At 45.1% G+C, this 13,872-nt stretch overlaps 1 protein-coding gene across 4 annotated transcripts in view; it reads right to left on the minus strand.

Annotated features, from left to right (window-relative positions):
* SEC24C (SEC24 homolog C, COPII coat complex component) overlaps window positions 1-13,872 on the minus strand; it is a 73,331-nt gene that overhangs the window by 37,765 nt on the left and 21,694 nt on the right. For 2 of the 4 annotated variants that reach the window (XM_039547924.1, XM_039547926.1), the window contains 5 exons: window positions 13,204-13,379; window positions 11,248-11,709; window positions 7,481-7,611; window positions 4,990-5,058; window positions 2,963-3,074 (listed from right to left, as the gene is read on the minus strand). In XM_039547924.1, coding sequence (XP_039403858.1) covers window positions 2,963-3,074; window positions 4,990-5,058; window positions 7,481-7,611; window positions 11,248-11,709; window positions 13,204-13,379 — 950 coding nt within the window. The remainder of the gene's footprint in view (window positions 1-2,962; window positions 3,075-4,989; window positions 5,059-7,480; window positions 7,612-11,247; window positions 11,710-13,203; window positions 13,380-13,872) is intronic. The other 2 variants (XM_039547925.1, XM_039547927.1) reach the window with 1 other exon arrangement.

Here is a 13,872-nt window from a genome sequence, read left to right on the forward strand (position 1 = left end):
AGACTTCTTCCGGTTAAAAAAATGGGAACAGAAGCCCTTCCCTCTGATGTACCGAAACTGGCTTTAGCACCCACAGGTGTAGGAGATGTTCTACTTCCAGTCTCAGGAGGGGCTTGTGAGGGGTCCCTGAATAGGGATGAGGAAGGAGGATGGGTGGGAAGTCTGGAGGGGAACTGGATGGCATAACCAATTTTGATGATTTCCAGTCCTCATCTGTTGTAAGTGATAGTTTGCCAAGTTCGATAGAACGATATTAGACAGTTGTTAAAAGGATGGTTGGTTGAAGTGGTGTTGGCAGCAAGAGTTGGGGGAGGTTTGTCAAGCCCTGGACCAAACCTTCAAATCTGATGTTTAGATGTTCTTGGTTGGTTTCTGTCTCTGGATCTGGTCTCTCTCTCTGTCTGGATTCTGTCTGTGCCCTATGTGGATGCTGTGATTTGTTGTTTGTTGTTTTGTTTTATATATATAAATATTATAAATAAGATCTGAGAGTTGATCTGAGTGGAGTGATGAGAGTCTCTGCAGTCTTCAAATGTTTTTGTCTGTTTTGAAGACAAGCAGTTTAGACCCCAGAAGGGAGCCCCCAATGGCAGCAAGCTTTCTGGATTGACATTTCTGACAGGACATGAACCCCCCCCACTCCAGTCCACCCCACCCCACCTCACCTCTGGAGACACCTGGAGCTCCTGCTGATGGAGAGATGAAGGCTTCTGCTGAAAGCTGCTGCGATCTGCTGGGGCCCCAGGCAAGTGCGACAGGCCCCAGGATGGATGCAGATGGATGGCATGGCATGAGAACAGAGAAACTTTGTTAAAATGCCAGATGACCTGCCTAGTCCTGCCTGTAATATATATATATTGTAGTATTATCTGTGCATACCTATCTGTCACACCTGCACCACCCTGGGGACAGGGACAAGGCACAGGCAGCCAGTGAGCCAGCTAGCAGCTCCTGACATTTATGTGATGGTTCCTGAAAATGTGCCTCTAGAAGGAAGACTCTGGCTCGAATGGAGTCGAGAGCCGCTCCAATGAACTCCATCATTGCTCATTCCCATAAGGAATTCTTTTAGTTTTTAGTTTTGCCCAGGTCACGGCAGGGATGCGTACCAGAGAGCTCCGGCTCCATTGCACCAGTTCCCAAGATGAGATTGATCATGGATGGTAGGGTAGGTAAAAGGGGCACTGCCTGGGGAGGAGACTATTGGGGTTGGGGGGGGGGGCCCCCAAAATCATTCCTCGTGGAGAGAAAGAGGGGGGGGCGGGGCTCCTCTCTGGCCTCCGAAAGTGCGCTTGCCTTGTGCACTGAGCGGTGCTGCCAGTTGCTACTCAGACAGTGGCCGAGGAGTGGATTGATGGTGGCATCGGCATCACAAGCATGCCCCACGCGCCCCAGTAGGGCCATTGCGCCAGCCACTGGCCTCGCTGCCATGACAGCATCATGAAGGTGAACGCAGCCTCAGGTGCCCAATTGCACTGATGCTGTCGCAGTGAAGGGCTGAATTCCCTTTCCATACTGGAGAAATCACCTTCTGGTGACCACAGAGAGGACGCAGAAGCTTGCATCTGGTGGCTAACCATTGCTGCGGGAGACCGGTGCCTTGAGTAGGTGGATCAGGGACAGGGGGGATCAGTACCGCAACACAGACCACTCCCATGGTCTAGAAGACTGAGATCTACACCAAGGAGACAGCCAGTGGGAGGATGATCGGTGTTGGCGGTACGATGACCGGTGCCTTCCTCAGGGCGACCCGCGTTAAGAGGACAGAGACCGCTACTGCAGTGCCAGTGATCTAGGACGTCCTGTAGAAGACGGAGACCTGGGACGTGGAGATGGAAAACGCTTTCTCGATTCCGGAGACCAGCGTCTTTTGCCAACCTTCCAAGGGGTCTTTACTGCAGGCTTGCCCTTGCCTTGACCTACAATAAATGTGGTACTGGCAACACTGGTAGAGGCCTCTGCTCTCTGGACAAAGGGAAAGCCTGTGAAGGCATCAGCCCTGTCACCAGTGTGGGTCTCCTACTGCTTTCTGGAGTCAGTGGCGGATCCCTTGGGAAGCGAGGGGGGGCTCCATGGGGGGACAACGGGGGGAGATCCCCATGCAGCTCCAGTGTGGGCTGTTGGCTCAAACTGGGAGAAAAGTTTTTACAGATGCAACACTTACAGATGCTTCACATATGTGATTCTCCCAAGCCCTTGAGGCAGCTGCTATGGGGGGACACTAACAGGCATAGGCCTGTTGCAGTCAGAGCAGGGCTTAAAACCTGGAGACTGAGGCATGCCCTGCTTGGGACAAAGTCCCCCCTGGGACTCTCTCTCTAACTACACTACTTACTAACTGCTGCAAACAAACTATTTACAAGGCCCTAAGGGTCGAAGACTGGAGTAAAAGAACCGCTAATCCTTGCTATGCAAGGGAAAGGCACTTTGACTAACCACCATAGGCGGTAAGAAGGAACTGGGAGGGCGTAGGGCCAGTGGCGCCTAATATACCGACGCATGAGTGCAGCACTCAAGAGGGCACCACAGCTGACCCTACGAATACCACTAAGGCAAAAATCTCCAACGGCCGCACACATGGGCACGTGCATACCTAGAATGGAATTGACATGAGCAAGCACTTGAAGAAAAATTTTTTTCCTGGCTTTTTAACACACTTTGCTATGCTAACTCTTATGCCTTTCCCAAGGAAGTGTCAATTGTTGTTACTTGTTGATTAGTTCTAGGTGGACAAAACATCCAATGGAGTCCAAGTTAGGGCTCTACTCATTTCACTTGTGACCTGAAACAGAATTTGAACTCAGGCCTCTATTGGTAAAAAGCTAGTGCTTTGGCTCCTACATCACAAAGGAACATTCCTCAGACTTCTCCATTAAGAATGTCTGACAATAATGTAATTGGATCTCTGGTAATGTGCTTTTTTGCGGGGGAGGACTTACGGAGGGAGTGAACAGTACTTTACCTTGATCTTTCACCAGAAAATTGGTAGTAACGAGGGGTGGGACCTGCCCTCTAACTCCAGTGATGAATGGCTCTGATCCACGGTTATTTCTGTCATCTTCAATTACTTGGATCTAGAATGAAAGCAGCATGTTAGCCACAGCAGGCTCCATTTCATGAAGACACGGGTGGGGAACACAGAATCTGGAGTTAAAAAGCAGTCAGGCAGGGACTGGGACAACCATTACTAGCTCTAAGAACTGAGAAGCCTAGACCTAGTTTAAGCTTTACCAAGCAGTCAGCTCTTATTGTTTACAAATTGGGAATAAGACAAGAGATGGGTTTATTTCAACAACAAAAAAACCACACATTTTAACCCCCCTTCCCAGTTTTCTGTTTTCATTATTTTGAAGATTGGAATGTTTTACATTTGAAGATCTGATCTGGACTTACTTAAAGCAAAATTTGGCCCAAGAAAATAATTTCTAACAGTAGTCTGCTCTTTACTGCTTCCCAGTATACTCTGTTGCAACTACAGTCACAGCCAGATCTCTCTAGCAGCTTTGTTTTAGATTCCAAATATCTTTCAGCTTGCACTTCCTTTTTTGCCTGCCTTTTCTTTCTGAGCTGTTAAGTTCCCAGTATTTTCACTGAGTGAAGCTGTTCCACTGTATATCTGATTAGACTCTGACCTAAAGTAATATGAAAACTCAGAAGGAATTTGATCACTTCTACATATTGCTCACTCTAGTTCATACTTTGAGCTTTTGGGACTGAGGCCAGTCTGCAACTCAGACTGTTACAGATCATTCAAGCTGAGCTGGACAGGATGGTAACAGTGTTAAATCCACTAGTTACTGTGATAAACTTGTTTAAAAGAATACGTCTAATTAGAGATTATGCATTATGAAGTTCAACAGCACTTTTGCATTAAAAGTATCCACTGAACTCTGCCACAGAATGGGAGATTATAGAAAGATTTAGCCCCTGCAACTACCTTTTCAGTACCATGCCAAATCCAGTTTAAGCATTAATCTAGCACTGATCCTACTGAACGATCCATTCCCCCCAAATTATATCCCTCAATTTGCAACCTATTTTAACATGCAGAGTGTTATACAGCAGAGTTCTTGTTACCCTTATACAGTACATGTTCTAAATTGTGCAAGTGGAATGCTCAACCACAGAATCAGACAGTGATCATTCCAAGAAAAATCTCTTCTCAAAACTCTACAGACTCACTGAAGTTGGTGTCATCACTGATTAGATACGAGTCATGTGACCAACTTTAGCCAATCACCAGTAAAGCAAAAATGATATTGGGGTAATAGAAAAATCTAATCCACCATTTTCCTCCAATCCAAAGGTAGATACTTTTCATTTTAAAAAGATTCTCAAGACACATTTCTAATTTTAAAATTTAACATTTTAATTTTTAACAGTGGCGTAGGATCACAGATCATGAAAGAATGTTTATAGCTCCCCATGCCTCAGAGGAAGTCTGCTAAGGGATTCAGACGAGGATTTATGTCAAAACAAAACGGTTACTTCAAAAGAGAGACAATGCATCAAACACTGCCCAGTGTTGGCACCTCAAGAATAAACAATAAACAAAGTCAACTTACACAGGCAGAAAAGACTTCCACTAAGGAACAAACCGTGTGTACTTGTAATGCATATGGTATGCAGAAAGAGTATGTGTAACTACTCATACTGCATTTTTCATGTTATAGATGTCCCCACTGGAATCTGATGTAGGTAGGTATTTTGCTTTTAAAGGTCAGAGAACATGGAAGGGAGACATTCTTCATAATCTGCTTCCAAAGTGCTGTCCACTTTCTATTGCCCCTTATTCATGACATAGGAAGTGATTTAATGACCAGTCCCCATGTGGTGTTTATTTTAGTCATTTTGATGAGGTAAGCGGAAAGGGGTGGGAAAGAAGGATAAAAGATTAACACTGAAGGGTTAGTAAGGTGAAGCTTATGCCGCAAACATGCAGAGGTGGTCACCAACACACAGATGACAGAAGACAGACACTGCACTTACTGGGCTAGGAATTGCATCTGGGTCTATTCTGTGCCTGGGTTTCTGCTGGGGTGGCAGCTCACTGAGTTGCTTTTTTTTTTTTTTATTAAAGTAACAGAGTGCCACAAGAAGAAAAACAAAGAAAGAGTAATAAAACAAAAAGTAACAGTGTTACTTCTCTCTGCCAAAATTTATAGCACTGGAGTTAGATATATACATTTGTACAATCATGCAACAAGAGGAAAAGAACACATCTGCTTCCATACTACACATTAATCCCAGAATCTGTCTTGCCATTGAACTGTTCTTGCGTTCTGAGCATTATGTTGGCAGAGACAATGGCTCACATGCTTGTTTTGTTAGAATTTGGGGATTTACACTTTGAGAACATGCTGCAGTGGAGGCACTTGATGCAAATTTCTTGAGATTTAATTTAGTGAAAGAGGAGAGAAGCAAGCAAAGGTATAAAAATGCCCCCATTCCTTCCAAAAAGCAAGTCCTGAAACACGCACAAACATCAAATCAAAAACCAGAAAAGCCTAGGACTTCAATACCGTTAGCTAGATCAGGTGGTAACATGAAGCCAGATTAAAGGCAGGTATAAAATTAAACTAGTGACTAAAACCATTGCCCTGAAAAAGTTTGTCAGCATCAGAAGCAATTGTGGTCTTTGGAAACATCAACTCAGCAGAATCAGGAGGAGTGGAGGATAAGCCTAAGAGGCTAGTGGTAGGAATTATGAGGGACTGCCATTTCACATTGTTGCTTGTTCTTCAACCAAAAAATACTTCAGAAACAGACTCCCAACGAAAAACTGCAGAACTGGAATTAATTTGCAAACTGGACACCATCAAATTAGGCCTGAATAAAGACTGGAAGTGGATGGGTCACTACAAAACCTAAATTCCCCCTGCTGATACTCTCACCTTCTTGTCAACTGTTTGAAATGAGCCACCTTGATTACATTGACCTCATTAGCACTACAGAAGTGATTTCCACCCCTTCTTGTCAGCTGTTGAGAATAGGCCACTTCCGCTTTAATTGAATGGCTGACCCCATTAATTTTAGCACTGACCCCCCACTTGGTAAGGCAACTCCCATCGTTTCATATGCAGTGTATTTATACCTCCCTACTGTATTTTCCACTCCATGCATCTGATGAAGTGGGTTATAGCCCACGAAAGCTTATGCCCAAATAAATTTGTTAGTTTCTAAAGTGCAACAAAGACTCCTTGTTTTTTCTGATACAGACTACCACAGCTACCACTCTGAAACCACTCCCCTGCCTGCTTTTTGGAACCTCCCCTCTGTAGAGGATTAAAATTTGAGAAATAGCTCATCCTTCAACTACTAGTGTCTCACGATTCTGCATAGAATGTTCTTGCCAACAGAGTTAACTAGCTGCTTTGAAGTTACATCTAGAAGGACAGGAAAGACGACACACTTTGGCCCATACCTTAAATAAGCAAAATATCAGCAGAGCTTGATTAACTGCTATGGTGTTATGTATTCAATCAGTTCCTGTCATGATTGCGTAACAGTACACTTATAATGAATGGCCCCACCATACTATAAACAAGTTCTTCGGGCCTCCTCAAATTGAACCATCATTGGTTTCTAAATCAATTGTTTATATCCCTCTTAGAAGCTGGGTAATCTCAGTGTCAGATAGAATTAATGCAGTTTTGGGACCTGCATCAGTCAGTCAACTGTTTCGGACTGAGAAATGGGAGGTTTTCAAAATTTAGGTGACAATTCCCACAGGACATTTGATCATTTTTAAGGCAGGTCACGTGTTGTGCCTAAACCTGCAGATGTAGGCCCTTTCAAAGAGCCACTAACAGAAACATCAGCACACAATGATCAAATTCTGTTCAGGGGGAGTGACAATATGTACTACTTTGATAAATCAATGTTCACTTGAAACAACCCAAAAGCAGAAGTATGGGGGTAACAAGCTTGTAGTCTAACCAGAGTCCTCAAGAGAGGGGATGAAGGTTGCTTCTGAGGAATTCTCCCCTTCCCACATGCTAACATGGAACAAAGCAGCACCCTGAAAATTAGTGCTATAAATTCAGGATTTCCAATGCCATAGGGCTAATGAACTGTAGCAAAACTGTACTTATATAGCAGCTTCCATCCAAGGTCCCAATATTCTTTACAAACAGTCTCAATGACCGTCTGAGGCAGGTAAGTATCCCATTTTTATAAGTAGAGAAACAAAGGGAGAGAGAGAGGCTCAGTAATGTGTTCAAGACCACATGGAATCAGTGACGGAGTTGGGAATAGAACTCAGATGTCCTACACCCAGTTCCATGCCCTAATCACTAGACAATACTGTTTTTGGTCAATCAGAGGTTATATTCTCAGAACCTCTCCGTTCATGGGAAGAAGTATGAAGAACAAAGTCAACAGATAGAGTGTTGGGACCTGTTTTTGGCATCCATCAGTTTGATTTATAAGATGATATTTTAAGGGGAAGTTCATGTTGGTGAGAACTGAATTAACTTACAGGGCTAGGAATGGAATCCGGATCCAAGCGTTTTGGCGGGGGAGGTGGTGCAGGCTGACTCCCGTAATTTGGTGTTCCTGGATAAGCGCTGCCATAGTTTGGTTGTGGGCCCCTAACCTGTCCAAAGGAACCTGAAAAAGAGAGAACAGAATGAAAGTATATCTAATTGTTCTGTATTTGTACAGCGCCTTGCACAACCGGGTCCTAGGTCCGTGACTAGGGCTCCTTAGAGCTACTTTAATACAAATAATACTAAACACTTCCTTTCTTAACTAGTTTTTCTAGTTATCTTAATCAAAAAATGGACAGCTACCTGCCCTTCACGTAATTAGGATGGAAGAGATTTATCAAAATTCTTCAGTTGTAATCTGTCTCTCTAGCGGAGTAGTCCAGATTTAATAGTGATTTACATAATCCATTTTTGGAACCTGTTTCAGAAATGGGAAGAACTGGTCCTTTACCTACTCCCTTAATGGGTTAGATCTGCATTAAAGCCTCTATGAAAACACAGGCTATGCTGCAGATCTGGCTAATATAAACTATGACCAAAGCAGTCCAGTACCCATACTGCACCAACAAAATAAAGAAATACTGACAGAAATGTGTCAGACAGTTTTTGTGTTGCTTGAGATTAGCACAGATTAAAACTCTGCTATTCTGATTTGTTTAGTTTTTAAATTGCATGCATTTATTTCACTTTGCTTTACACTTTATTAATGGAAATGCCTGGGGTGGTACATGGTTGTATCGGCTGCAAAAGACACAGAAGGCAATATATAGGTAGATAGCTATGTACCTGCTACTATTCTCTTACAAAATGGATAGTTCTGCCCAACCGTGTTCTTAAACACTTGGGCCACGTCTACGCTACCACTTATGTTGGCAAAATTTATGTCCCTCAGGAATCTGGGAAAAAACTACCCCCTCTGAATGACACACTTCACCAGCATAAGTGGTAGTGTGCACAGCGCTATGTCAGTGGGCGAGCTTCACCGGCTGACATAGCTACCGCCGCTCATTGGGGGTGGTTTTATTATGTTGATGGGAGAGCTCTCTCACGCTGGCATAGAGTGGCTACACGAGCGATCTTAAAGCAGCGCAGCTGCATCGGTACAGCTGTGCCTGCTGTAAGCTCACTAGTGTAGACATAGCCTAAGTGACATGGCCAATAATTCACCTAGCCGATTGTAAAATGCTGCAGGGAACGTCTTCCTGATCCTTGCAGCTAGCTATCAACATTAAGGGTCACAATCATTCAGCGCTTTCATTCAGAAGAAAAATGTAATAAATATTAATGAATTCATCCTCACCACCACCCCTGCAATGAAGAAGCGTACTTCAAAGGGAGAAACAAATTCAAAGGGATAAAGTAACCTGATCACAGAGAGAGCTTCAGTCAGGGTTAGAACTCAGGCGCACCTCGCTCTAAACCCCATGATCAGCAACTATACCACTCTACAATGCAGTGATCAACAGCAGGCAACATAACAGGATGAGAACTGTAGATCTTGTGTCAGATTTCTTTTGGCTCAATCCTCCAATGTGTCTAGGTCACTCTGGACCCTATCCCTACCCTTCATCATCTCTACCTCTGCCCCCAGCTTAGTGTCATCCACGAACTTGCTGAGGGTGCAATCCATCCCATCATCCAGATCATTGATGAAGATATTGAACAGAACCAGCCCCAGGATACACCGCTGAGGCACTCTCATTGATACCGGCTGCCAACTAGACAGAGCCATTGATCACTACCCATTGAGCCCGACTAGCCAGCTTTCTATCCACCTTATAGTCCATTCATCCAGCCCATATTTCTTTAACTTGCTGGCAAGAATACTGTGGGAGACCATATCAAAAGCATTGCTAAAGTCAAGATATCACATCCACTGCTTTCCCCATATCCACAGAGCCAGTTATCTCATCATAGAAGGCAATCAGGTTGGTCAGGCATGACTTGCCCTTGGTGAATTCATGTTGACTATTCCTGATCACCTTCCTCTTCTCCAAGTGCTTCAAAATGGATTCTTTGAGGACCTGCACCATGATTTTTCCAGGGACTGAGGTGAGGCTAACTGATCTGTAGTTCCCCAGATTCTCCTTTCTAAAGATGGGCACGTTTGCCTTTTTCCAATCGTGCAGGACATCCCCAGGTTGCCACGAGTTTTCAAAGATAATGGCCAGTGGCTCTGCAATCATATCAGCCAATTCCCTCAGCACCCTCAGATTCATTAAGCTGGACCCATGGACTTGTGCACGCCCAGCTTTTCTAAACAGTCCTTAATCCTGTTCTTTCACCACTGAGGGCTGCTCACTTCCTCCTTATGCTGTGCTGTCCAGTGCAGCAGTCTGACAGCTGACCTTGTCTGTGAAGACCGAGGCAAAAAAAGCAGTGATTACTTCCAGCTTTTTCCACATCGCCTGTCGCAAGGTTGTCTCCTGCATTCAGTAAGGGTCCCACACTTTCCCTGATCATATTCTTGTTGCTAACATACCTGTAGAATCCCTTCTTGTTACCCTTCACATCCCTTGCTAGCTGCAACTCCAATTGTGCTTTGGCCTTCCTGATTACACCCCTGCATGCTCAAGCAATACCGTAACTCCTCACTCAACACTGTAGTTTTCCTGAAAAATGCAACTTTAAGTGAAACAATGTTAAACGTATCCAAATTTCCCGTAAGATTTAATGTAAATACAGGGGGTTAGGTTCCAAGGAAATATTTTTGGGGCAGACAAAAGACATCATATACTGTACAGTACTGTACTGTGGTGGGGAGGTGCCCCAGCTTACCCCCTGAGGCTCAGGGCTGGGGGTGCAGGATCTGGGAGGGAGTTAGGGTGTGGGAGGGCGCTCGGGGTTGGGTGTGGGAGGAGGCTCAGGGCTGGGGCAGGCAGAAGGTGCAGAGCACTTACCTGGGGCAGCTCCTGTTTGGTGCAGGGGGTGTGCAGGTGGCTCCGGGAGCCATGATTCTGGGATCTGCCGCCCCCACCACCCCAGGCCAGGCAGGGCCACCTGGAACGCAGGGGCTTTAGGGGCTGCAGGGCCCTGGGCTAAGGGGACCCCAGGGCCCTGGCCTGCAGCTCTAAAGCCCCTTTCGGAATGCGGCCCTGCGAGCATGGGCCGGAGGACTCAGGAGGAGCAGGGGCAGCCGCGCAACCAGCGACCAGAGAGAAGTGGCATTTTCTGGCTTTGAAGGGGAAAGCGCTGCTTCTCTCTGGCTGCCCTGCAGCCCCTAAAGCCCCTGCATTCCGGTTGGCCCTGCCTGCTTGGGGGAGCGTGGGGGGCAGCTTCCCCGCTCGCTCCCTCTCTCCCTTCCTAGAAAGTCCTAAGCACGGGGAAGTGCTGGGAGTGAGGGAAGAAGGGAGGGGGAGGAAGCAGAGAAGAGGAACTTGTGCAATGCTCCCTTGTAAAGTCAGCCAAACGACGTTATAAGGGAGCATGGCACAACTTTAAATGAGTATGTTCCCTAATGGAGCAGTGACGTGACTTCGAAACAACGTTAAGCGGGAGGATGGTAAGTGAGGAGTTACTGTATTTTTATATTCCTCCCTAGTTATCTGTCTAAGTTTCCACTTCTTGTAAGTTTCCTTTTTGTGGTGAAGCTCATCGAAGATCCTGCCTTGTACATACCTAATGCATTTGGAAGAAAGACATTCTCTTCCTTCAAGAAGACAGTAATTCCTCTGCAACTCAGTAACCAATACCACTGGTTCACTCAGATTGCACATTACCTTATATCAAGTATAGAAGAAGCAACGGGATGACTTACCATTCTGCTGCATTTGGTATCCGGACTGGGAAGGATGTGTGGGAGGAGGTGGTCCCTGGAGGCCAGTCATTGCAGGCCCTGACATGGATGGATGAGGTGGCGGTGAGGACACATGATTAGGCTGGGATGTTGGTAATCCAGTTAGAGCCTGTCCAGGTAACTGTGAGCCTTGCATTGTTGAAGGTCTTGGGGCCCCAGTGGTAGGAGGGTAACTGGAAGGTCCAATCCCTGTGGAGCAGGGAGGTGGGACAAAACCAGAGGCTTGAGGGAGGCGCTGGGCTGACAGTGGTGGACCAGAAAAAGCAGGTTGCGCCAGGGAAAGACCCTGAGCCAGGCTGGTAGGAGGCAATCCATGGGTCATGGTAACTGGAGGGGGTCCTTGGTTTGAAGAGTAAGGTGTGTAGAGACCAGATCCTGTCGCAGTAAAGTTTCCTGAGGCTGGAGGAACTGATGTTGGGGGACCTGACGAGCAGAAAAGTTATTGCCATTATTTGCTTTCACAAAGACAAAAAACACCTGAGTTAAGAGAGCACACACAAAATCCATGCCCTCTAACCTACCTTGATCTCTACCTCAAACTACACTCTGCTCCTAAATCCAGACAAAAACCCTCAATGAAAGCCCTTCTGAAACTAGGGTCGGAGAGGTTGAGGAAGATGAAGTTCCTAAAAAGTTCCTGAATCATGATCACTCCTCCCCGCACCTCCCAATGATCTTTGATTCTAGGAACATTTGTAATTCATTTCATGCTGTTTAACATTGAGAGTCTTTTCATTAATGTGAAGGCCCTTATGCAGTGGGCAAAGCCAGATTGAAAAGCTACAGTGAACTTTATATCCTACCATTGATCCTTCTCCTTGTAAGGCTATGTCTACCAGCTCTCCTACCAGCAAATTAAACCGCTCCTAACAAGAGGTGTTAGCTATATCAGCAAGAGAGGCTCTCCTGCTGACGTAGCACTGTCCACTTTTATTGTGGAAACTTATGTCGGTCAGGGGGTGTTTTTTTCAGAGCCCTGGCCGACAAAATTTTTACAGACAAAAGTGCTAGTGTAGACAAAGCCTAACAGTGCAAGACAGATGATATCCTTAATGCAAATTTCCGGTCTTTTTCCTGTGTACCAAAATGTGTTACTATCTAGAGGTAATTACACAATACTATTTATATAGTGGGAAATTTGAGAAAGATATTTCCCTAAGTGTGTACAGTAGAATTTGTATACTTAAATCCCACTTGTTTTTCTCCTAAAAATAGGAAGTGTGATTACGCTATAGTACAGAATAGGCTTGGCAAAATTAATTGTGTTAACTAAAACAATTCAAGTGCAATAAAAATGTTTATACACAGAGAAGACCTAGTTTCACTGCAATCTCCAACCTTCTGTATACAGGCAGTATCTTGCCAACTACAGTAGCAGGAATGACAACAGAAAAAAGGATGCCCAGGTTCAGCATTTTCTTCTGCAGAAGTCTTCTGATGTTAATTTAGTTTACAAAGCCCCATGAAACCCTTCAGTGCAGAACAATACAGTCTTTCATCCACTTACTGTTCACACAGGTTCAGCGCTCTGTCCCTTTGGTAGCTCCAACAGGCTTCCCCCCACCCCCCTCTTTTTTTGGACCAGGCTCCTGCCCACATCAAAGTATGTAGAATCTGCAACAACTGGCTGAGAAAATGGTCTATTTCTGTAGTTCATATCCAGCTAGTGTAGCTGAACAGTAGAACCAGTTACACTTTTCTTCCTTGGTTCCTGCAATCCATTCCCAGGATCACCACATGTAACAGGCTCAGTGCTAAGCTTTCTCAAGTAACTTCCTATCACTATAAGATCTACCTGTATACTACCATGACACTCAATGTCCAGAAAACACCATCTCTTACTGGAAGAGGGTCACTGCCATACAAAAATGGCTCCACTACCAAAATATGAACACAGACAGAAAATAATTAACTCACCATAGCCCAGTCCAGCTGGGGGAGGAGCCGAGGTTGAACTGCCTATCTGCATTCCTGCCATGTGATTGGTCAGTTGCTGTGCACTGGTTGGGGGAGGGCCATATTGCTGGAAGGTAGCTGGCTGGCTAATAGGTGTGGGTGCAGTGCCTGGTATGAATGGCTGAGATGCAGAGGGCCTGTGAGGGGAAAGGAAAGAATACAAATGTTATTAAGAGTGCCCTGTTATGTGAGGGATTATGGTTTTCCATGCTTTACAAACTGTTTGAGTGTTCCAACACACACCTTCTTGGTTTCAAGTTCTCACAAAACCTGAGAACTAAGCAGTAAATGACACCTGAAATACAATTAGTTTCTGCACTTCCTTTAATATTCTGTAATAATTCTGCTATTAAAAATCCAGTGTTACTTACAATATAAATATTCTTATAGATTCACCCTACCAAACACCGTGCTTTTGTTTTTTCCCCATGTTAGGCACAGCACCGTCCTAGAAGTATTGCTGCAGTGTAGTGGCATAGTAACAGTGCTCTGCATTGCCAACTGGGATACCAGCCTTGAATGTCTCAGTCTGACCCTCCCAGTTAGTTTGAGGCTGGAAGAGTTGTCAAGCTAGGGTGGATCAGCCATTTTGGAGGGCAAGTGGGAAAAGGAAGTGCTTAGTGTCAATCA

This window comes from Mauremys reevesii, linkage group 7 (assembly GCF_016161935.1).
Source record: "Mauremys reevesii isolate NIE-2019 linkage group 7, ASM1616193v1, whole genome shotgun sequence".
NCBI lineage: Eukaryota > Metazoa > Chordata > Testudines > Geoemydidae > Mauremys > Mauremys reevesii.